Source organism: Fusarium vanettenii, assembly GCF_000151355.1.
Source record: "Fusarium vanettenii 77-13-4 chromosome 3 genomic scaffold NECHAsca_44_chr3_2_0, whole genome shotgun sequence".
Classification (NCBI taxonomy): domain Eukaryota; kingdom Fungi; phylum Ascomycota; class Sordariomycetes; order Hypocreales; family Nectriaceae; genus Fusarium; species Fusarium vanettenii.
This window is the reverse complement of record NW_003315844.1, coordinates 249241-272100: the sequence shown is the minus strand read 5'-3', so window position 1 is coordinate 272100 and position 22860 is coordinate 249241. Positions and strand designations below refer to the sequence as shown.

Below are 22860 nucleotides of genomic sequence, written 5' to 3'. Positions count from 1 at the left end.
GCGGAAGCCGTGATAGATGGATTTAGGACCCGTCGGTTTCTCAGGTGCGACGGAGGAGCGATGATCTATATTACCGTGCTGCGGTAAAGGATCATGGTCCCCTTCGGAATTCAAGCGTACCGCTTTGGCCCGGCCAGGGGTCTGCCAGTGACATTCTTACGTACAATGGGCTACGCGATGGCGTAATTTACACTGAATACGACGATGTTATCTGATCCTAGGAGGGCCTTCTGTTGACACGAGGAATTAAGTTTTCCCTCGTACGAGTGTATATACTCCGGCCTTCCCGTCTCTTGGTCGTTTCAAGGGTCAGTAAAGGCGGCATATGGAAACTTGCTCACCAAGCATAGCCATGCTAGGTACACGGAGCTCGGTCACTTATCTAGGCCCGTTACTGACTTTAAATACGAGCCACTTCACTCTGTATGAGCTTTGCAAGATGATACGTAGGTTGAATTAAGCGTTGTATGTTCGACGGGGCGCATCAGCTATGGACGTTCCAATTTCAAGTGGTTCGCTTTCATTGTAGACACAGAAAGAGTGCTGGGCATATGAGTAAGCAACACGACATTGGTACAATAAACATGAATCTGCAAACCGCAACCAGCATCAGTCAGCTGTACAAGTGTTGCGTGGCATGCATTGGGATATTTAACCAAGATCCAGAGCCGGAAATTCTCAAGTCGTCAGGATGTATGAGAAGACGTGTTTTTGGCAAGATTCAAATCGATGCACTGTGTCCTTGTCTTTCCAGAACAGCAAGGACAAGTAAGCAAAGTTGCCGAGCTGGCCAAGTAGTGTACATGTCGAAGATACTTTCTCGCGATTGACGGTTTATCGCAAGTCTACTGGTAGTAGATGCTCCTAATGATTTCCCGTTCGGAAGCCAAGATGCCAAGATGTCAGCGAGAGGGTGATGGCAAAACCCCCATTTCTGAGCCTGAAAGTGGACGCGACTCAATTTTGACCTTTCCCCTTCGCTCGTCCGTTCTCCTGTTCCTCGATCGCATCTGTTGTAAAACTAGCTTTGAAAAACTTCCACACAAGCCACTCAAGCACGTTTGTATTATTCCTGATCCTTGTTTGCTCAATTTTGCAAGAACCCACTTGACTATAGGTTAAGTCTGACAATTCGGAAGAAGGGCTTGCATCTGTACCACATTTAGGGTTTTGACTATGATTGCCACCGCCAATAGCGGCTTCTTATTTGCTACCTTAATTAAGCTCTGGTAACGGCAACACTATGCATAGTTCGTTAGTTGGAGATCTCCCTGCTGGCGTGCCGGGACCCGAGCCACAGGGGTAGCAATGCTGGAGATGCCGGAACTCGCAAGTAAAGAGAACTCGGAATAAAGTACGCATTTTGAAGTACTGGTATAATTTCTCTTAGTTAAGTTAATTTCTATGTACTTGTCTTTTACCCTTTCCGGTCACTTTGCTGGCTCAGAGTTCCCTGGTAAAGATGGAGCCATTAAGCATGCGGCTAGGCACAAGAGACTACCACACGAATTCAACACAGCCCTGAATCAGATGCGATGCCAAACCACCAGTCATGAAAATCATCGTCATTGTCATCACCACCTTTAGGTGATCAAGAGCTTCATGTTTTTTCTGCAACAAAGCAGCAACGGTTACTGGGTGGAAATAATGTCCCAGATGTTCCACGAATGGGAGAGCTCCTACGTTCTGCACCCCGAAACCCCTGTCGCTCACTGCAGTCCAATTAGTCTCAGGCTACCGGAGGCCGAGTTCAGGATTGGAAACAACAGAGACCGGAAACAGAGGTTGAGGAAAATGGTACTTGCTCAGTTGAATCCAAGTAGTATTGATGTTTGCCCTGATACTAGCACGCTCTTGATCCTCCACACTGGCAATATCGCTGACTGAATGAGCAAGATCTCGCAGGTGGTCCTCTTCAGAATGTACGGGAATTGCATCTTCATGAAACCGGGGCCATTGGAGGGTAAGACACAAGCCGTAAAAGATTTTCTGGGGGTATCTTCGGCCCTAAATTCAAGCCATTGAACTCAGAATTGACTCTGAAAAAGGCAGATGAATACATATCTGCCCAAAGTTTAGAAGTGAATGAAGCTATATGATGAAAAATCTCGAAGGTTACGGCTCAAGGGGAAGCCTGAAGCACTCATAAACCCGCCAACTACAATCTGGTCTGGTCCGTTCTCGACAACAACCATTTGAGTGATTCATAGCGCTGGGTTGTTTATCCACTCAATGATACCCGCTCCCGTACAGTTTTTTCCTGCAACCAGACCTCCAGTCACCGCCCAGCCTTCCATAGTTGTTCCTCTCTTCAAGGGGACCGATGTGCCAGGACCTTGAGGTATGACTGTATCGACGGTTGTCATTAGGTCAGCGGAGTATCGAATCGTCTAACCATGAGAAAAGAAAACGTTTTGAATATTGTAGTCTTGTATGCACATTGAATGAGTCTGCGTTGATGTTGTGGGCCCCCCTAAACTCCAGCATAGTTTTAGCATCAATTGCTGTTTGATCGTTCGGAATAGGACTCGGAGTTCATAACAGGATTGCGGTTCTCTATACTTCGCTATGATGAGTTTCATGGGTTCTACACAACACCTGATAATCTATGTGATAGGTCATGCTCAAAGTTATTATGGAACTGGAGAAAGCATAACGCGAGGCAGCTCAATTTCGGCCAGTGTCAAGCGATGGTGCGTTTTCCGGATAGAACGGCAACATCTGATAGCAGTTGGAAAAAGCTAAACATGGCAATAGCACGGGAACCGGGGCTTCGGAAGAGACCCAGAGCCTTGGCACGTGGCGGAGCCGCATGGTTGTAGGCCGCCATCTCTCGCGTGCCCCATTCAATTCAAAGCCACACTCGCAACGTCATGATCGATGGCGTCCATGCCTTCTAGAGAATACGAATAATCATGGCCGCTGACAAAGCGTTTCAAGGTTTGAGTCTCAGGCAGCGGACAAACTCGGGGGTTTTGCTTAACGTGAAATCAAAATTTCTAATGCAACAATGAATTTATTCTTTTTACAAAGTGGGCGTTGAGAATTCTAATAGACAAAAGATTTAAATATTAGGCCATCGCTAATGTTATCTCAACTTCTGAGACTATCACGACCTTCCCTTTTAGGCAATGGAATGGGGCCTCGTCTTACCGTTCCCCACCTAACCGAAGATTGCCCACGTGATCACCCCTGTCGCCGCCACGATGGTGAAGAGAACAGGCCCAGTCCTCACACACAATTTCTACGGCGTGGGCTGTAATCCTTCATTAGCGAGGCAATGTACATGTAGGATCCAATTCGACGTCATGCTTCTTCCATGGAGAAATAAGAATGGTTACTGGATGGAAATATTATCACAAATTTCCCGCAAATAGGATTTGTTCCCCATAGAGATCTCGAGCTAACCCCGCCTTCCCCCAACCCCGCAAACTGCTCACGTTAAGGCGTAGCACCTTCTTGGCTGCGGAGAGAAGCCAGTCAAGCCTGGTCAACCCCAGACCAGATTTTCGGTCTGTCAAGGATCGGGGAAGATCTCACTTTAAGCTTAAGCCAGTGATTCACGGAATCTTAAAGCTAAATTCTTCCGTAGGCTGGGGTTGGACGACCTGTCATCCATCGTGCACTTGCACTTGACTGAATTTGATAGACGAGAGGCAAGCCATCAAGCAGAGAATCCATGCCATCGGGCCATCGCATTTGTTGGCATGGCAGAGTTGTTGACATTCAGTCAGCCGGGAGGATGGTGACAAGGGACTCGTGAGCTGCAAACATGTTGGGGGCACCGGGGATTGCTCTAACCAATGTTGGGGGCAAATAAGTATATAAGTGACCTCCTAGAAGGCATATTGACTCTGTAGATCTTCTCAGAGACTGTGCATTGACTCACTGTTCTTCCTTCACCCCTTTACTGTGCCGTCACACACATCACTAGCCTCTTGCCGCCTCCACAATGAAGGCTACCGTGCTTTTGTCTCTCCTCCCTGCCCTTGCGCAGTCCGCCGTCATTGCACCTCGTCAGTCCAGGACTGGTGATGGCAGCCAAGGCGATAGCGACGCTACTCAGGGAGACCTTGGCGGGCGGCCACCTCCCCGCTTCCCTTTCCCCATCACAAAGTTCCCTGTTGCAAAGGAGACAGTAGTCTTCGAGAATGTCAAGTACATCATGCCTGGAGAGGTCTTTGATGGTGGAATGAAGCGTTACGAGCGTCCTGAAGGTAGCTGCAATGAGCAGGCTGAGGGCACTGACGCCGATGCCGTCTTCAACCTGATGCCAGGATCCACCATCCGAAACGTCATCATCGGCAAGAACCAGGCAGAGGGCATCCATGCTCTGGGTGATGCTTGGGTGGAGAACGGTATGTTGTCATTATCAATCATATTAGGCCAAATACTAACAATGTCAAGTTTGGTGGGAGGACGTGTGCGAAGATGCTTTGACCTCCAAGGGACTCAACACACAACTCAGAGTCATTGGAGGTGGAGCCCGAAGTGCCACAGACAAGGTCAGTCGGTGTCTGGACTATGACAGGACGTATTAAGCTGACACTCACGGTTACAGATCTTCCAAGACAACTCGCTTGGTGGGAAGTACAACATCACAGGCTTTTATGCCGAGGACTTTGGCACCTTCTACCAGTCCTGCGGCAACTGCCTCAACCAGGCCAAGCGCAACGCCACCATCCAGAACGTGGTTGCAGTGAATGGCCTCAGGATGGGTATCGTAAGTACCCCTGGACTGCTGACTCTGAGTTGCCATATGCTGACAGCCTGCTTTAGATCAACCCCAACTATGGCGACGAGTTCCGCCTCAAGAACTCTCAGATCGACAACGTCACCAGCATTGTCGACAAGGAGATTGGCAACAATGTCCAAACCGTGCCCTACTACATTGGCAACGGACCGGATGAGAAGTATGCTCTCTACAATGAGACGAGAGACCACATTGTCGACTTTGATGGCAAGGTCACCAACCAGTACGAGCCGGAGGACCCCTATGAGTGGCTTTCTGAGTTCTGGCCCGAGGGATTCAACTAGATGGAATTGGACATGTGGTGAATGTTTATAGGTGAAGTACACCTTCTAGGATGGGAACTTGGCGCCGCTGAAACTAGGGAAGTCGGACCGTGATGAATTTGAAATACCCCATCTTCACTGTAAATATTAATAACACTTTTGCCTCTAATGCTTTTGCGCACTTTACATTCAAGCCTTGTTTGTATGAGGGACAAAGTGATGTAGTCACTAGTGAGACACTTATCAAGCATGATGCTAAGGAAATAGTCTATTCATTCTTGTGCTATGCTCTGTGTTTGATACTTGGCATGAGTTACAGCCGTTTAGGCAATCAACTTTCGCAGATCGGATTCGTTTTGGCTCTCAATGTCGCCCAATCGAGCGACCTCGTTCCCCTAGAAAACCGTTAGCTATATGAAAATCAAAACGTTGAAGGGCTAAAGTGGTTACATATTGATACCGAACAACCGTAGGAACTCCCTGAATGTTGTACGGCTCATTGCGGTACTTGTTCTTGGGGTTGCCCTTCCACTCGGCGAATGAACCAACGCGGACAATGTAGGCAGTGGGTGCTGAATCACCGCCAAAGACGCTGTTCAGAGCAGGGAGGGCATCGCGGCAGTCCGGGCACCAGGATGGTTCGCCAGAGGCGAAATAGACGACGTAGTGAAGGTCGTTGGTGGTGGGGGGAGTATCGGCGTCGATGAGAGGCATTTTTGCTAGGCGGGCAAGGGAGCGAGGAGACTGAGGTTAAGAAGATTGGTGAAAGTAAGTAGCGGTGCCCAATTGGAGGATAGAAAATGTGAGAGAAGACCGTGGATGTGAGTCAAGAAGAGATTATATCTAAGTCTCAAGTCACGGGTGAGGTCGGGTCAAATTTATCAGCCCCTCTTAATTGGTAGCCGTACAGTGCGAAAACGAGCATGGCTCACGGAGACAGACCCACCTGGGCCGTAAATACAAGTCATCAGCTGATACCGACGTCTCAAGGCTCCGTGAACAAATTGAAGACAAATGCAATTGAGTCATTTCTCCGAAAAGCTTTTTCACGGTCACAATTTTGGACATATAGAACTATCAAAGGAGGCTCGTCATATTGTGTAGACACAAGCGGTCGAGAGCGCCCACACAGTGCACTATCACTCCCACGACATCACGCAAGCCACTTTGGAATGTCGTCATCAGCTTCACTGATGAAGGCTCTTTTCCACCGGATGGGACTATTGAGAAGAAAAAGAGGGCTGTCGAAGGTTGTCGAGGATGGTGAGTAAACGGGCGTGCGGTGATGCATTCAGCCGCGTCAGGTCACTTGGGGCCAAGAGATATATGCGAAGCACTTCATGTAGATAATGAATGAATCGGACATGCTCGAAACGCAGGACTAGTATTATAATTGTCCAATCGGAAATATATCAAGCCATGGTGGCTGCCAATTGCGACCATGATATCAAGGGTTGCAACCATGTGGCGTTGAACGGTCTCCTTCCAGTCATACCATAAGCAGTTCCGGTAATCACATGTGTGACCATCCCCTTTGCTTTCGGACTAAACAGAACTCTGTTCCTTTGACTCAATCTTGACGTCTTCGATGCTTGGAGCCCCTTCTGCAACAAGGACATTTTTGGCCGACGCCCTGTGAACCAGATATGTCAAGCCCGGAGTCCAGATGATCAATGCGATCGAACTAGCAATCATTGCCCACATCCCGCGCTGTTGAAGGGTTGATTAGTTAGAACTGCAAACTTGAAAGAAAGGTAAGGGAAAGCTCACGGTAAACCAAGGTGCCATCGACACGCCGTAGAAAAGAATGCTCCACCAGGCGTTAACGGCATTGCTGCCGAGGTTCATGCCTGCAAGCACAACGCCCCGGAAGGCTGACGTTTCATAGCGCATTGCATCGTTGCACCACGCGAAGAAAGTAGCCTGGCAGGCATAGACCGCACCGGCCCAATAATATGCACCAAAAGTAATTGAAGTCGAAGCAGAGCTTGTCGGATTCTTTGATGCGACGAGGATCATAGCAGAGGTCGCCAGGCCCGTCAAACCAATGAAGTAGCCAACCAGGTATCGCTTTCCGCCGAGGAAGTCGGTCAAGGTGGCCCAGAATAACGTCGAGACGATCCCAACAGCAGCAACGCCGGTGGGATAATTATTCATTTGGGCCACGCTATACGTATGAGTAGGGTGGTTTTGCAAGAACATGGCCAGGAGCGCATTAGTGCTGAAAGACTCTGTCTCACCAGCAATGATCCAAAGGATAACAAATCCCCACCAATACCACGAAATCAATACCTTCTTTGCAAAAGCAAGGGTCAGAGGAGAGTCCTTTTCGATAAGGGGGACGCGAGATTTCGCAAGTCGACGCTCGTCGTCAGTCAAGTAAAACGCTGTGGTAGTATGCGGAGTATCAGGAAAGCATAGGAACCCGTAGGTGGCAACGGGGACTGTGAGTAAACCATCGACGATAAAAAGCCATCGCCATCCACTAAGTCCGTGACGGCCATTGAGGCTTCTGTGGATGCCGGTTTGGATGAAGCCACCAATCAAGGTCCCTGCGAGGCCAGATGCTGTGAATATCCCACTGCGCTTGCCGAGTTCACGTTCAGTATACCAGGCGCCAAGGATATAATGAGTGCCGACAAATGTCGAGGCCTCGCAGATACCCTGGAAGAAGCGGATGGCCATGATTGACTGAGGATTCTTTACAGATGCCGTCACCATCGTTAAACCTCCCCAAAGAATCATCATGGATGGAAACCAGATCCGAGGCTTGACATATTGAAGCGATAGGTTTGAAGGTACTTGGCCCAAGACGTAACTGGGAAATGAGTTAGCATGTTGCAGACTGGGCAAAGAAGGAACAAAACATACCCAACGGTGAAGCAGGTGTTGATAACATTGAGCTGGTTCCCAACAAAGCCAAGCTCGTCTCTCATGCCGGAAACATAGGCATTGGCAAGGTTGGTTCGGTCAAGCTACAAAAAGACTCAGCAACATGTAGTGCACGAGAGCGGTAGGTTGAGGTGACTCACGTAGTTGACTAGATAGCTCAGGCAGCAGAACGTAAGAATGAAGAAGTCAATCTTTTGAATCAACTTGCGCTCCCCCGGCTGGTAATGCACGTGGAAGTAGTCGCGAAGCCGCTGAGTTGCCATTTACACGATTGAGACTTGTTGGTATCGATGTGGATAGGATAGTTGAATAAAGAGGTTGCTTTGGATCGTTTTCCACTGGCGATCCCTTCGACACTTATACCGTTTGCTTAAATGCACGTTATCTTTGAGTCGTCCGACATGGTATCAAACGCTGCCATCCTCTCTGTATTGAAGGGACTTTCTTGGCACTATCGCGAGAATCAGGTTCGTTCTTATCAGAGCGCGAGTCAACGTAGCCCCCACTTCGGTGTCTTTCTACATTCATCCAAAACCTGCGGGCCCTCATAGATGCCTTTCCTCTTACGGAGTAGAACGTAGATTGGTACGTCGTATGAACGCTTATCACCCCGGGTTTGGTCTCATTTGATGTCTAGTGGGCCGCCTGGGTGATGCGGGGGTTGCACGCCCGCAAGGCACCATCCTTGTCGTAGCCTGATCATCGGCATCGGTATCGGATGGTCTAGGTCACTTAAGATTCTGTTGCATGAGCGTATAGTAGGTGCACTGGTCTATTAGATTGTTGGCTTAGTGAGATTAGGGGCTTCGACAACCAAGAGCAATCAACTGGCTCTTGATGCCATATCATGCCCTTGCTAGATCCTGACCAGGAGGTTGAATCCATTGTTGTGGTTGGGTCAAGAATTTTGCAAACTAGATTTAAGTATCTAGATGAACACACTCGGCTTTATGATACGGCTTCCGGCAGCTGCACAAGAAGCAACCACCTGCTGTTGCAGCATGAGCATGGCCTACACGTCTCCTTGACCGTTAGGCTCTAGGGATATTCTTCCATCTCTCCTCGCACTGAGCCAGAGCCCCAAGATGCCTCGGGGCGCCATCCGCTTGAAGGTTGCGCCAGTATTCACGTATAACGTCACACTGAGTCAAAGATGTGGCGTTGATACCGGCCAAAAATGCAGGTTTGGCCATGTGCATGTATAACCTTGATGTCAGGGGGACAGAAGAGATTCCCCTGCAGATCCTGTCCACAGCAGAAGTTAATGCCTTCTCTCGGAAATCGGCCGTTAGATCGTCGGTAGACTGAGATGGGCTGTCCCACGTAAGAAGAGCTATCACCGCCGCGCATCTCCATGTGTCTCTGCACAACCCCTGATCATCCGCGACGAGTCCCAGTTGTAGGAGCTGTTGCATGGCTAGCACGTGTCGGCCTTGTTCAGCAATGAGAGCTTCTTCCTCGCTGATCTCGTGTGATGTGCTAGCAGATTTGGCCAAGGAAACGAACAGCTGGAATATCTCTGGCGGACAACCAACTGTGTCGAAAAAGTCGGCTCCTATGAGGGCGCGGTGCCAGTCAAGAAAGATAAGACGCCCATGCGACTCAGCTCGACTACCGCCGAGATGCCTGACTACGACGCCGGCTACATCCCACCAGGCGAAGTAGGCAATCATCTCAGGAAGGTTTCCAATCGGGGGCCCAAGCCGCTCAATGTCTTCGCGGCTCTGACAATGATGGTCCAAGAGCGAGCGTGCGCCTTGAAGGTGAAATTGCCATTCGCCGAATGCGCTGGTTGAAAGAACCTCAAAATAGGCGAGAACGAGGATGCCGAGAAACGCAACTGGGTTGGCATGCTCAAGTACCTGGTTCAGGCTCGCAAGGGCATCGACATACTGGAGCTCAAAATCGGTCTCGGTACCACATGCGGGCGAGTCCAGTGTCCTGGTACTCTGACCAGAGGGTCGAGGCAGAAGTTGCAGTGGCTCAGGGGTCAACGTTGACCGGTATTCCATGTGCCATCGCAAGATCCTTTCGACATGATCTAGGAGGCGAGTCGTGGCCACGGCGACTCTCGCACGTCGCTCATCGCCGTTAACGGCCCCAGAGAGCCTCAATTCAGTGCACCACGCTGAGAGACGGTCGGCGAACTGGTGCTGGGGGTGTTTGGTTGTGCTCTGATGGCCGTGTGGCCCCGTGTGCAAGCTTTGAGGAGATGCCTCTGATGTCGGCGAGCAGACTGGTAGTAGCTGCGACTGTGACTCTAGCGATGACCCTTCATGATTGCCGTAGGTTACCGTGCGTTCCATGCCCGACAATTCTGGCGCCAGGCCCGGTCTTCTCTTGACTGACAGAATGGTTGGTGTGACGGGTGTCTTGCTAGTCGCCCAGACGACTCTCTGCGGATACCCGCCACAAGTCAGCCCTGACTGGACGCATGGCAGGCATCGCGGTCTGTTCAGATCGCACTTGACTCCGCGAGACTTGCAACTCCGACAGTCCCGGTCCCGCCTGATGCCACGCAGTCCATGCCGAGGCCGTGTCACTTTTGCTTGAGACATTGTTTTGATATCTCCCGGGGTAGGGCTGTACGTGGGGCCAAAGAGGATAAACAGGAGACTGGGAATGATTGCTTGCTTGAAGAGGCAGGCAATTTGAGCGGGGAGACTGGGATTGATATATACCCGGGTCCAAATGCCGTCTATCAAGCAGCAAGGGATTGGCTAAAGGGGCTAAGCTATCTAATCGGCTACCCCAAAAGGAAAGTTATCTATGTGGAGACTGCAACCTACCGTATCTTCGTTAGGGTGTGGTAACGCCCGATGTCGGGTATCTATCTCCGGGCGGAGTTAGAGGTCATGCGTCGATACCATACAATCGCGATAAACAGTACGGGAAAAGGAAATCAGGAGGGTCTTTTCTCTTAATCAGGAACATCCTTTACATATGTGTAAACTGCCATGGATTTCACGCCAACCTCTATAAATCAGCTTGCCGGACGGTCCCGAGGATCTGTACACTAAACCGCCAGTTCTTGTTTCTTTGCTCAGGCAGTCAATATGTCAAACGGAATCACCCACTACAACGATTATTTGGACCGCGCCGCCAAAAAGCGAGCCGAGCAGCTTTCCTTGATCCCTCCAGAGTGGCGAATAACCGACGTTCCATCCATACAATCCGCCCCAAATGCCCTGGATTTCATCAGACGATCTAATTTGCTCTCGCCCGACGAGCAGCGTATGACTGAAACTCTTGATGCCAGAGATCTTTTGCAAAAGATCGCTGGTCGGGAGATCTCTGCGCTAGATGCTGTGAGAGCATTCGCGAAAAGGGCAGCCTTTGCTCATCAGCTCACGACTTGCTGCACTGAAATCTTTTTGGAACAAGCTTTTGCAGATGCCAAGAAGCTGGACGAGGTCCTTGAAAAGACGGGCAAAGTGGTCGGCCCATTGCATGGCCTACCCGTCAGCATCAAGGACAACCTATCAGTGAAAGGCGTGGATACTACAATCGGTAACCATCCCCATTCCCTGGCGGCTGGCATTAGACTCACCTTGACACACAGGATGGGTTGGACTTATGGGCAAGCCGGCGATGAAAGACTGCAATGCCGTTGCTGCGTTGCGCCGACTGGGGGCCATCCCCTTTGTCAAGACAAATGTGCCTCAGTCGCTAATGGTACGCATGCTTATGGAGAGATCCCGTTTTACATCAGAGTGCTCACTAGATAATCGCGTAGATGTCCGACTCTTACAATCATTTGTTCGGGCAATGCGTGAATTCTCTCAACAGAAATTTGATCTCGGGAGGTAGCAGTGGCGGAGAATCAAGCTTGATATCATTTCATGGAAGTCCTCTAGGAATTGGTACTGATATCGGAGGCTCGATACGGATCCCTGCAGCGCTCTGCGGCCTGTATGGCCTGTCGCCAAGTGTTTCGAGGCATCCATATCCACGAGGAGGGTAAGTCACGCTCACTGTCTATGCAGAGCAATTGGGCTAATCCCGTACAGACCAAGGCAGAGCTTTGTCATCCCTACTGCTGGTCCCATTGCTTCAAGCCTCGCGACCATCGAGTCTTACATGGAGGCGCTCGAGGGCGCATGTCCTTGGGAGCAAGACCCATTAGTCTCGCCGATTCCCTGGCGGAAGGAAAAGTGCTCTGTGCCGCAAGGCAAGAAACTTAGAATTGGGTTCGTGGTTGATGATGGGGTGGTGAGACCACAGCCTCCCATTGCACGCGCAATTCGCAAAGTTGTCGCCCTCCTACAGGGTGCAGGGCATGAGAGTAGGTCATGAGAGCACTGTCTGAGAGTTGGTTGTTGACAATTTACCAGTCTTGGAATGGGACACTTCATCGCACGCTCAGGCCTGGGATCTGTTTTCCAAGGCCGTCCTTTCGGACGGTGGTGCCACAGCGAAACGATACTGCAAGCTGTCTGGCGAGCCGCTGATTGAAGGCATGATGGTTGGCACATCGGCTGATCTGCTTACCACCGAGGAAAGTCATCAGGTAGGTTGGCCCAGCTCCATATCGGTCATCGTATGCTCACCACATGCCTCAGCTTTTCGCAGACAAGTATACTTATGAGGACGACTACCTTCGTCGCTGGCATCTACATGGCCTAGATGCTCTAATTATGCCCGTGACACCTTGGGTAGGTTATAAACCCAAGACTTGGGTCAAGTCGAACCAGTATGTCGGTTACACGAGCATATTCAATCTTCTGAACTGGTCTGCTTTGACCTTGCCTGTGTGCAAGGTGTCCAAGTCCTCAGACCTCCCGGTTCCATCAGACTGGGAAAATTATTGCCCAAGAAACGCATCAGACGAGTTCAACAAGAACCAATGTAAGTACCGTGTTCTTTCCAGAGATAGCGAGCGGCGTGGGGGCTGACTGATATTGTGATAGATGACTTTGACTTGGTGGAAGGTATGCCGGTTGGGGTGCAAATTACTTGCGGTAAATATGAAGAAGAGAGATGCATTGCCATTGGAAAGGTTATTGAAGAGCTGCTACAGGGTTCAGAGGAGGAGTAAGAAGCCACGAATGAGCCATGCAGGATTCAACGTAGAGTGCCTTTGAAATCTTTGTTCTCTTAGAAATTGAATCGCCTAGTTTACAAAAACAAACATTGTTCTTTTATATCTTGATTAATGCCCGCTATTGTTGGGTTTCAAGTTCAGGCGGTCTCATCCTCCAGCTCAGCAAGCGGAATATCTTGGGGCGACGAAAGAACCACGACAGCGCCAGTGTCGGGAGAATGACGGCGGTTAAGTTAAAAAATTAAGTATTTAAGGATCATGGTGACTATAGGTCTACAGGTATTAACCTTGATCCTTATTTTCCTTTCTCCTTGTACAGTTTTCCTCTTCTTGGGTGAGTTCAGGGTAAGACTTCGTCTAGATATCTCTCAGCCAAGGAAACCAACTCGTCCTAAATCTTCCGAAATCTCGTTCTCTGAAGACTCAGACTTTTCCTTACACGGACCTTTTAGTCCCCCCTGTCTGCTATAGCAATAGAGGGACGCACTTATCGGAGCAAATGGTGGACTTGCCGATCTCGGAGAATGGCCTTGTCCTAGGGCGCGAGCAACTCTCCTAATCTCGCCTGCTGATAAGCACATCTCCTCAAAAGAGTAGGCTATGAAGGTGGGGCACAGTGATTGTTTCGCTGGGGGAACCAGAGAACCAGCTGACTAGGGAGGGTCGCTTGTTGAGGTCACTAGCCCAGTGTTGCCTCCGGGTCTAAAAAATGATTCCGGGTGAATTTGCCAAGACCCAATCGCTGCAGCTCCCAAACCCCGGGCCATCAGCGATGATCTCGCCAACTTCCCCTATCTTCAGTCATAGTCGTCCAAGTCCTGCGTTCTCCAGGTAGGCCGACCCCTCTTCCTATTTACTTGCCACAAGTAGAAGGTGATTAGAGTGGACCTTGGCTGGCTAGGTCTAGAGATGCTTCCTTACCGGTGGTTGCTGCGATGTCATGTTCAGGAACAGGCTTCATCCCCCTCTTATCGCTTTTTTTCTTGTGGTCGGGACCATTATGTGTATCTTTCATACGATGCCTCTGGATTGGCATTTAAACTTGTGTCTTTAGGCAGAGTAATTACTCTGTAAATCCCCATGCCTACGACGAGAATGCCACAACAGCCCGAAAGCATCACGCTATCCTCGCAATCAAACCCTGAGCACACCTGGTCAGCAGTAAATCGCCAGTGCTCACACTATCCAAGATGGACAGCCTTGAAAACTCGGTTGATAACTTTCACGACGGACGAACCCCCTTGTCCAAGGTAGCTCTCGTCACAACCGTCAGTATGGCCATATTCGCAGTATCGTTCGCCTCCGGTATCTTTGGCCCAGCTGCTGTGATCCTGGCAGAAGAGTTCACAGCCTCTGAAACGCTTGTGCAGCTTGGTGTCTCGCTCTTCGTTGCTGGGTTTGCTGCCGGGCCTCTGGTCTGGGGTCCTATCGCAGAAGTGGTGGGCATGAAGAGGCCGCTTATCGTCGGGACTTTGGGGTGTGCCCTCTTTCATATTCCTTTCGGCCTGGCCAAGAACCTCTCTACGATTCTGGTCTCTCGGTTCCTGGCCGGAGCATTTGGAAGCTCCGTGTTGGCTCTTGGCTCCGGCTTGGTCGTGAAGCCCTACACAGCGATTCCGCGTGGTATAGCTCTGGCCTGCTGTGCAACCTCGATCAATTTTGGTGCTGTTCTCGCTCCTATCGTCGCAAGCTACGTGCTTGACAAGCGCGACTGGCGATTCTTGGCATGGATAGTCCTGGTTCTGGTGGCCTGCATGGTCCCGGCGTTGTTCTTCCTCAAAGAAGAACAGGCCTCGAAAAGCGCCGCCACTGCGGTTGGCCTCAACGGAGAGGGCAGCAATCACTCATCGACCAAGAAACCACGGATGCGCTGCATAGACTTTGCTCGAATCTACTTGACGAAGCCCATTGTGCTCTTCTGCAAAGAGCCCATCCTTATCATCATGACGGTACACCTCACTTTTGTGTATGGCCTCCTGTACATGTCGTTTCAGCTATTCCCGCTAGCTTACAAAGAGAGGGGATGGGCAGACACGACTTCGACGTTGCCGCTTTTGGCGGTGGCCATAGGCCTTCTTGCCTCCTTAGTCGCTGTTGCAGCTTTTATGACGACTTGGTTCAAACAGCAATGGCAACGAGATGATGGTGTCACGAACCCCGAGCACTGCTTGCCTCCGATGATGGCGGGTGCCGTCATTCTTCCTCCGGCCCTGCTATGGTTCGGGTGGTCTATGCGAACCTCTTGGGTCTGTCAGGCTCTTGCATCCGCATTCATAGGGCTCGGGCTACAACTTATTTTCATCAGCGGCATCTTGTATCTCGTTGACGTCTATAAAGTACGCATCGTGCCAGCAATGTCGATACACGTCACAGTACGTAGCATATTTGCGGCCTCTTTTCCTTTATGGACAAAGGGCATGTACGATTCTCTGGGGATCGAATGGACTGCATCAGTCTTGGCAGGGTTTTCTCTTGTTTTGGCGCCGTTCCCATTTCTCTTTTTCATGCACGGAACAAGGATAAGAGGATGGAGTAAGTTTACCGAAAAGGCGACGGTAGCAGGCCGTCGGATGTAAACTGTGTGCTATGACTAAGCCGAGACGGCCGCTGAGCAAGATCTAAATACGTCATTGAAGCTTTATATCATTCCTATCCTGTCTCCGCCCAACCTCGTCATTGCTTTTGTTCTGCCGGTGGTCGGACTTCGGGCCTTCTGCCTCCCGACTGACTTTACTTTATGCGCTTACTCATGATGTATCGATTGGTTCCCCGTTCCATACCCCGCCCGACACAACTGTCTTCGTTCTTGCACAGATCATTCGTAGAAGCTTCCATGCTTTCTTCAGGACCAGATCCCACATAGCCTGCCATCCCACAGCACGTATCTACCACATATTATGCTCCTGTGAAGCAGGATGCGCATCTGTGTAGCGCCAGCGTGATCAACAGAATCGAGCACCATGTCGCAGCTGAGCATTGAGAGTTTCAAGCGCTTAATTGCCCGCTCTACCAACGAACTCATTGCCACGGGCAGCTCCTTGGCTTCGCTTTGTGACCAATGTCAACCCGTCGAGATTCGACTCAATGAAATCTTCAAAGCCAAAGGCGAGGGCTTTTACGGCGGAGCCCGAGATAGCACCAATATCACTGTTCTCGGAGATTTGAGCCATGTTTTGGCTCATCCTGGCTGCCCGCTGTGCTGCTTGTTGACCCGTCTTGTTTTGAACCTAAAGCAGCAGGATCTATTCAAAAAGGTCAAGACGATAGGTGTCACCCCGAAGTCAACGGCTGATTTACACAACGCATTACTCAGTCTATACAAAGAGGTTAACTTCGACGCCGAGTCGACCTCAGTGGAAGCAGAAGATTGTGAGGGTAGTCGTGGCTCTGAATCCGATGGGCCGTACATTCAGTACAAGAATGCTGGTCGCTTTCAGGTTTCAGTAGATGCAATTCCCTCTACAGGAGCCATGTCTGTGTGGCTGCCACTCGAACAGAGCGACGAGGTCAACGACGAAGAATCTCAACTATTCATGCACCCAAAGCACTACACGGACATGTTTGGTGATCCTCCAAGCCACGTTTCGCTCCCACAGTCAGATAATGGGGCATGTCGGAACATGGATCTGCTGCGAGATTGTTATCATACCTGCAACGCCCATCATGTGGATTGTCGTCGGTCGAGAAATTCAGAAATGCCATCCAGGCTGGTGGATATGCTGGAAATGCGAGTCATGGATGTTCCGCAAGCTTCATCCTTCGATTACATAGCCCTCAGTTATGTGTGGGGGACGGCCCCCTTTATTACTTTGACAAGCACCACATCAGAGCTCCTCAGGCGTCGCAACTCTCTTCAACACGACTCCATTAGCATCCCCAGGACTATCAAAGACGCAGTAGAGATTGGAAGGTTTTTAGGGCATCGATATATCTGGATTGATAGCCTTTGCATCAAGCAAGATGATCGAGATGACCAGACAAAAGAGATCCGACGCATGCATGAGATTTATGCCAACGCAGCGTTGACTATTGTTGCTGCCACAGGCTCGAGCGCCCAGGTGCCTCTCTTGGATATCGAAGCAAACCAGCTCTCCAACCAGTATCATACGATCGGAGGTAAACGGTTTTGCCTTGACCGTCCGGAACTGAAACCATTGGTCAATTTCACGACATGGTTCACTCGAGGCTGGACTCTACAAGAACTCAACTGCTCATCCAAGATCGTGTACTTTCTACCTGAGAGAACGTACTACAGTTGCAACACCGGGTCTTGGAATGAAGATTTCCCACTTGACCCCTCAATTCCGGCCGAGACTTATAAGAGCCTCCGAGATGAGGATCCGAAAGTCGCAGCATTTTTCCACGGCGAGAACCCATCGGAATGCTACATCGAAATGGCAGAGCAGCTCTCCCGCCGGCAGTTTACAAGAGACGATGATGTGCTAAGGGCGTTATCCGGCATGTATACCATGTTCGCTCTGCAGAAGCTGGGGCCAGCTGCAGCCGGTATACCCGTCAACTTTCTCGAATCGGGGCTTATGTGGCAGCCAAGTGGGCAATTAAGGCGAAGAAAAGCTTCGTATCCAAACCAGCCACCACCTACATGGTCTTGGGCTGGTTGGGCGGGCCCAGTCACTTTCCCCTTCAGCGGAATTACCGACTCAAGCATCCGGCCAATCATCCAATGGTTGCTGTGTACACCTATGGTGGACGACCAAAGCCATAGACGACACGTTGGTCTTGACGTGGTCGATGCGGTTGACAGATCAAATCTGACACCAAAGATTACCCGATGGTCAACGCGAGCTTTCGAGATAGGAACACACCCACCCTCCAGCAAAGAAACCAGCTATATGCCTGAGAATCCAAAAGACTTTATCTCCATCTCAAACCCTTTCCTCCTTGACCCTGTTATTCTTTGCTGTTACTCACGCATCTACAACGTTCACATCGAGCACATCGAAGGCCCCGAGCTCGCGAATCGTTCAGGCTTAAAATTCTTCTCCATCCTTGATAGCAAGAGCGAAAGTATGATTGGTGAGCTCAAGGTTGATGCTGGAACTCTGGCGGCATTGCCATGGTCAGGAAATCGTCCCAACACAGCAGAGCTGTTGCCAATTGCCGAGCTTGACTTTTCGTCTTCATCTGCCGAAAGTGTTTTATATCTGAATCGTTATAGCAGACTGGGTCAGTTCTCGCAAGGCTTTATGGACGTGGTGGATCAAGATCATGACATGTATATTGTTTTGTGGATAGTTGGTGAGCGCGGGTTCTTCCGTCGCGCTGCTCTGGGGTATGTAACGAAAGCTGGTTTGGACTGCTATGTTGGAAAACAGAGTTGGGTGGTGCTCAAATAACTCGGTATAATAAGATTGCGACCTACTGTGTTAACATCGGGTCATGATGTTGTGATGTGTTGACAATCTGCTCTTTATTATAGTTGTAGCCCGGACCTTGATGGGAACTAAGCCAGAAGATCGAAATGCACTTCGTACAGTAATGATCAAGAATAGCAGATTATTCCTATCCAATTAGACGATCGCTCTTGTCTTAATGTATTGCGTCATAGATAAATAGATTCACCAACGACACATGGTAAGTTTGTCTCTTCCCCAAGCAACAAAAGTTACACAATAATAACCCTCAAAAGCGCTGTCGCCGTTTCAGAGATGTCTCGCCGGGTAACACGGTCCATGTCTAGACGGGAATCCGAAAAGAGGACCAAATCCCCAGCCGATGTTACGGAGCACAAGACAAGTACTCGACGGCTACCAGCAGGCCGAGTACTACCGGCCCCTCGCACAGCCCCTATCGAGAATGAACACTTTGGGCTCATACAAGAAAGTGTCGGCACTGACTTGTACAAGTTACTGGTTGCTGCCGTGCTCTGGAACCGTACTCGGGGTGTCCAAGCACGCCCAGTTCTCCTCAAGCTCATATCTGATTACCCATCACCAAACCACTTAGCCGAAGCATCCATTTCGCACCTTTCAGACCTTCTTCATCCCCTAGGGCTGCATAACTCCCGGGCCAGGCGGCTTGTGGCGTTTGCTAAGGCGTGGGTGCAGAATCCACCTTCAAAGTCAAGGCGTTACCGGAAGCTACACTACCCCTCTCACGGGAATGGCCTCGATATTCGCAAGAATGAGGTCTTGACAGAAGATGATGAGCGTGAGGGATGGGAGGTTGCGCATTTGCCTTCACTGGGCCCTTATGCTCTCGACAGTTTTCGAATCTTCCATCGAGACATCCTCCGAGGTTTGGCCCAAGACTGGAATGGCAAGGGAGCGGGGCCAGGATTTGAGCCTGAGTGGAAAAGGGTGGCGCCTATGGATAAGGACCTGCGGGCGTACATATGTTGGAGGTGGCTGAAAGAAGGCTGGATATGGGATGCAGAGACTGGCACGAAAGTCCGGGCATCTAAAAAGTGAAGTAGGACAAAGCACATCAAGGGACGGTTCGCCGTGTACTGACATGGTGAAGCGGGGTGACGATTGAGGTTAAGGAGACATCTGACTTGCCCCTTTTTAGTACGCTCTTTAGGTAACCGCGTTAGAGAGGCTCCCCGTTCCTTAACTTAGGTACCAACTCAAATGGCTGCGGCACAAGGCCAGGGGGCGGGGGCCTCGGAGCAGCCCCATTCCTTAACAACCTGGCATTCAAACGTCGATCGCGGAGACCCACACGATCGATACCTTAGTGGGGCAGTCCCGAGCACCGTTCATGAGAAAGACAAAAATCGTACCAAGAGTAGGTAAATAATAACCTCGATTACAAATCAAAGCCCAGATGCCACATGAAATGTTGGATGAAAGAACAGAAAGCTAAGATGACGCGTACAACTCTAACTTACCCTTCCTTTCTTGAACCATTTGTCATCAAGCACCTGATCTGATAGCTAATGCGGGCCGATTTCAACCACCCTACAGAGCCCCCTCGATATATATAGCCAATACTATACTTTGCGTACGAGATCTGATAACAGCCCAATATTGCTACTCAACTCTTATCCTCTTTATACTCATCTTCACCTTCCCTCAACAATCTTTATCCCGCCAACATGCAGTCTGCAATTATCTGGCCAAAGAAGTACCTTCCCGGGACGACCGACAACTACGTCTCCAATGAGGCCATCGCGAGGGGCATAACTGCAACCGAAGTCTGGCAATATCTATCCGACATCACGAAATGGGAATCCTACTATGGCAATTGCAGCCAAATCACGCCCCCATCCTCAGGACCTATTCTACAAAAAGGCGACAAATTCAGCTTTTCGACTTTCGGTTTCCCGCCTCTGCAGTCAGAGGTATGGGAATCAGATGCACCAACGTCGTCCAAGGCCGGTCGACTGGCTTGGAGAGCGTGGCAAGAGGGTGACGAGGATACAGCGCTGGATGTGTATCACGCTTGGCTTGTCGAAGATTTGGATTATGGTGCTGTGAGAATCTTGACTCAAGAATCTCAGATTGGAAAGCCGGCGGCGCAGCTTTCAACAGCTAAGCCAAACCCCATGCTGAATGGACATCAGGATTGGTTGGATAGCTTGGTCAAGTTTACCAAGGAGAATACCAAGCGGGCTTGAATATTCATGGGCACAGGACTGACTGGCCTGTGATTGAGGTCGAGATTTCAGGCGTCGGAGGAAGCTTTAGTGAGCGCGGGCAACTTGCCTACCTGGTGTTCAACAGTGTTGTGTGGATATTGTTTGGCTCGATGCGAGAGGTTTGCAGACAATCCCACGACCAAATTTCTTCAAGCTGTCGTGTCCCTCTTTGTTCCTCAATCTCTCCACTGATCAGGTAACTCATTTACATGGGTCGGATCCACTAAAACACAAGATAATGAATGATATGGCTTCATCGGGACTATCCCGCGCCCGTCAGCCTTGACTTCGGAATGCTCCCGGCCTCTTACCACATGGCCACAGCAAATCATACCAAAAACCGCTTATCCGAGCCCATCCCACTTCTCGTAGCCCTTAGAGACATTCGCTCCTTACTACGACTTGATCTTATATCACTTCCTTCAAGCTAATCTCGGTATTCCTGGCATGCGCAGTACATCGCCTAATCCAGCGAATTTCTGCACCTTCGCACCAACCCCAAAACATGCGTCCATTCCCACGGCCTCCGCAACTCCGGCCTCCCCAGGTCTCTCCACGTTTCCTGAACTCTTTACGGCCCCCCTCCTTGTTCCACCACTCAGATCCTTCAGTCTGCCTTCATCCACCCTTGCCCTTCGACTTTATGCTGCTGGCTCCATACTCCCTTTTTGAGATCCGGTAAATACATAATAACACCCACAATCTATCCCTTCTAAATCCTCGCCTGTAGATTGGAGACAGACGTAATTATTTTTCGAGGGAGCCGGGATGAAGCGCAGGACTACCCTCTGAAAGGAGTTGTTGTGCTCTGCTTGCAGTCGCCCTTGAAAGTAGAAGAAATTGGTCTTGAACTGGTTGGGACTCTATGTCACCCGTAAGTTTGCATTCAAATTTCTCTGTTGATGTGGTGAGTTGTCGCAGAACCACAAGGTTGGCTGACAAGTCGTCTAAAAGATGGGCTGAGCCCGAACCCTTGACCCCTAAGACCATCCTTCTCGAACACAAGTGCCCCCCGTTCATAGGATCACCAGATACAAGTACGACACTGCCTGCCGGTAATTATGAATGGCCGTTCGTATTCATGCTTGCTGGCGACACTGCGGAGACTGTTGAGGGTATGGCTGAAGCCCGTATCAGCTACAGACTGAAAGCGACCATCAACAGGCCGAAGCTATTACGCGCTGTGTACACCCGAAAACTTTTGCGTGTGTTTCGAATGCCATCTCCCGATACGTTGGAGATGATGCAGTCTTTACCCATTGAAAGGACTTGGTTGAACAAGATCGACTACTTTGTCAACCTGTCCACTGGGGCCGTTATGCTTGGCGGCTCAGTGATGCTTGAGATGAGACTATCGCCTATTGTGAAAGGCCTCGATTTGGACCATTTTTCGGTTGCGCTGATGGAATTTCGAGAGTTTCATGTTCAGAACCGAACGCTGTTTCATATCAGAGACCATCGCACCGAGAGAACCGTCGCGACATGGGACTTTCAATTCTCGAGAGAACACAACCGGCAAGAACTGCCTGAGGGTACAGGCCAGCAAGTCTGGGCGATAACACAGAAACTTGATATTCCGAATCAACCTTCCGACTGTATTCAAGATATGGACGTCCACGGCATACGGGTTCATCACAAGGTTAGGGTAGTCATCCCGCTCCGAAACGCAGACGGGCACATCTCTGAGGTGAGAGAATCTTACCCTTTCGCTGGTGGAATCATGACTCATTTTTAAGCTTACCATGGGGCTTCCGCTTGTCATCACCATCAACGCAAACATACCCTTGGGTGAACAGCGTAGCGGAAGCAATCATCTCACTCTTCGACCATTTGGTGAGGACAACATGAGCCCTCCTGGCTATGGCGAACACATTCTCGACCAACCCTTCGACGAACTACCCCACGAAGAAGTTCAGTCGATAGGCAGCATTCATGTCACAAGGGGTGGCACTGGACAGAGCCAAGAATTTGGAGGCCAAGGGATGATATTTGATATGGACTCGGATGAAATGGAAGAGCTGAGTCAAGTGCCTACCTATTGGACAGCTCTTCGAGCCCCGCTGAGATTCCACCGTCAGCCCGGTAGCCTCCAGCCTCCTGCCTACGATGCCGCAGCGAGAAGCAGTAGGCAGGATCAAGCTAAGTAAATCTAGGTCGAGGTTACGAAGGTTTGATACTACGAACACGGCTAAAGGATCTTGGAGCTGGAACTTCTCTTTAGGGTTTAGATAAGGAAGATATAGAACTCGTGGCCGGTGAGCTACACGATAGTCAACGGTAATCAGAACGGGTGTATCGAAAATGT

General features: G+C 50.1%; 9 protein-coding genes across 9 annotated transcripts; 6 read left to right on the top strand and 3 right to left on the bottom strand.

Moving 5' to 3' along the window:
* Positions 1 to 3952: 3952 nt before the first annotated feature.
* Positions 3953 to 5037, top strand: NECHADRAFT_77271 (polysaccharide lyase family 3; the record flags this gene model as incomplete). The annotated part of the gene is made up of 4 exons (XM_003041582.1): positions 3953 to 4358; positions 4408 to 4505; positions 4562 to 4723; positions 4780 to 5037. 4 exons carry the CDS (start codon positions 3953 to 3955, stop codon positions 5035 to 5037), a joined length of 924 nt encoding a protein of 307 aa, XP_003041628.1.
* Positions 5038 to 5339: 302 nt separating this feature from the next.
* On the bottom strand, positions 5340 to 5730 carry NECHADRAFT_34957 (uncharacterized protein; the record flags this gene model as incomplete). Its single annotated transcript, XM_003041523.1, has 2 exons — positions 5340 to 5411; positions 5467 to 5730. The coding sequence occupies 2 exons, from the start codon at positions 5728 to 5730 to the stop codon at positions 5340 to 5342; spliced, it is 336 nt and encodes a 111-aa protein (XP_003041569.1).
* An 831-nt stretch (positions 5731 to 6561) lies between these two features.
* NECHADRAFT_35064 (uncharacterized protein) lies at positions 6562 to 8171 on the bottom strand (the record flags this gene model as incomplete). The annotated part of the gene is made up of 4 exons (XM_003041522.1): positions 6562 to 6726; positions 6787 to 7834; positions 7888 to 7991; positions 8049 to 8171. The coding sequence occupies 4 exons, from the start codon at positions 8169 to 8171 to the stop codon at positions 6562 to 6564; spliced, it is 1440 nt and encodes a 479-aa protein (XP_003041568.1).
* Positions 8172 to 8939: 768 nt separating this feature from the next.
* Positions 8940 to 10466, bottom strand: NECHADRAFT_91591 (uncharacterized protein; the record flags this gene model as incomplete). The annotated part of the gene is made up of 4 exons (XM_003041521.1): positions 8940 to 9800; positions 9830 to 9849; positions 9986 to 10124; positions 10203 to 10466. 4 exons carry the CDS (start codon positions 10464 to 10466, stop codon positions 8940 to 8942), a joined length of 1284 nt encoding a protein of 427 aa, XP_003041567.1.
* A 498-nt stretch (positions 10467 to 10964) lies between these two features.
* Positions 10965 to 12946, top strand: NECHADRAFT_34866 (uncharacterized protein; the record flags this gene model as incomplete). Its single annotated transcript, XM_003041581.1, has 7 exons — positions 10965 to 11418; positions 11471 to 11583; positions 11645 to 11868; positions 11919 to 12193; positions 12243 to 12418; positions 12471 to 12756; positions 12819 to 12946. 7 exons carry the CDS (start codon positions 10965 to 10967, stop codon positions 12944 to 12946), a joined length of 1656 nt encoding a protein of 551 aa, XP_003041627.1.
* A 1280-nt stretch (positions 12947 to 14226) lies between these two features.
* Positions 14227 to 15528, top strand: NECHADRAFT_35082 (uncharacterized protein; the record flags this gene model as incomplete). Its single annotated transcript, XM_003041580.1, has 1 exon — positions 14227 to 15528. The coding sequence occupies one exon, from the start codon at positions 14227 to 14229 to the stop codon at positions 15526 to 15528; it is 1302 nt and encodes a 433-aa protein (XP_003041626.1).
* Positions 15529 to 18597: 3069 nt separating this feature from the next.
* NECHADRAFT_34922 (uncharacterized protein) lies at positions 18598 to 19383 on the top strand (the record flags this gene model as incomplete). The annotated part of the gene is made up of 1 exon (XM_003041579.1): positions 18598 to 19383. A coding segment is annotated over one exon (786 nt), but the record flags the coding sequence as incomplete, so codon positions are not given.
* A 629-nt stretch (positions 19384 to 20012) lies between these two features.
* Positions 20013 to 20534, top strand: NECHADRAFT_34868 (uncharacterized protein; the record flags this gene model as incomplete). The annotated part of the gene is made up of 1 exon (XM_003041578.1): positions 20013 to 20534. One exon carries the CDS (start codon positions 20013 to 20015, stop codon positions 20532 to 20534), a length of 522 nt encoding a protein of 173 aa, XP_003041624.1.
* A 749-nt stretch (positions 20535 to 21283) lies between these two features.
* NECHADRAFT_35084 (uncharacterized protein) lies at positions 21284 to 22702 on the top strand (the record flags this gene model as incomplete). The annotated part of the gene is made up of 3 exons (XM_003041577.1): positions 21284 to 21429; positions 21486 to 22242; positions 22292 to 22702. Coding segments are annotated over 3 exons (1314 nt in total), but the record flags the coding sequence as incomplete, so codon positions are not given.
* Between the last annotated feature and the right edge of the window lie 158 nt (positions 22703 to 22860).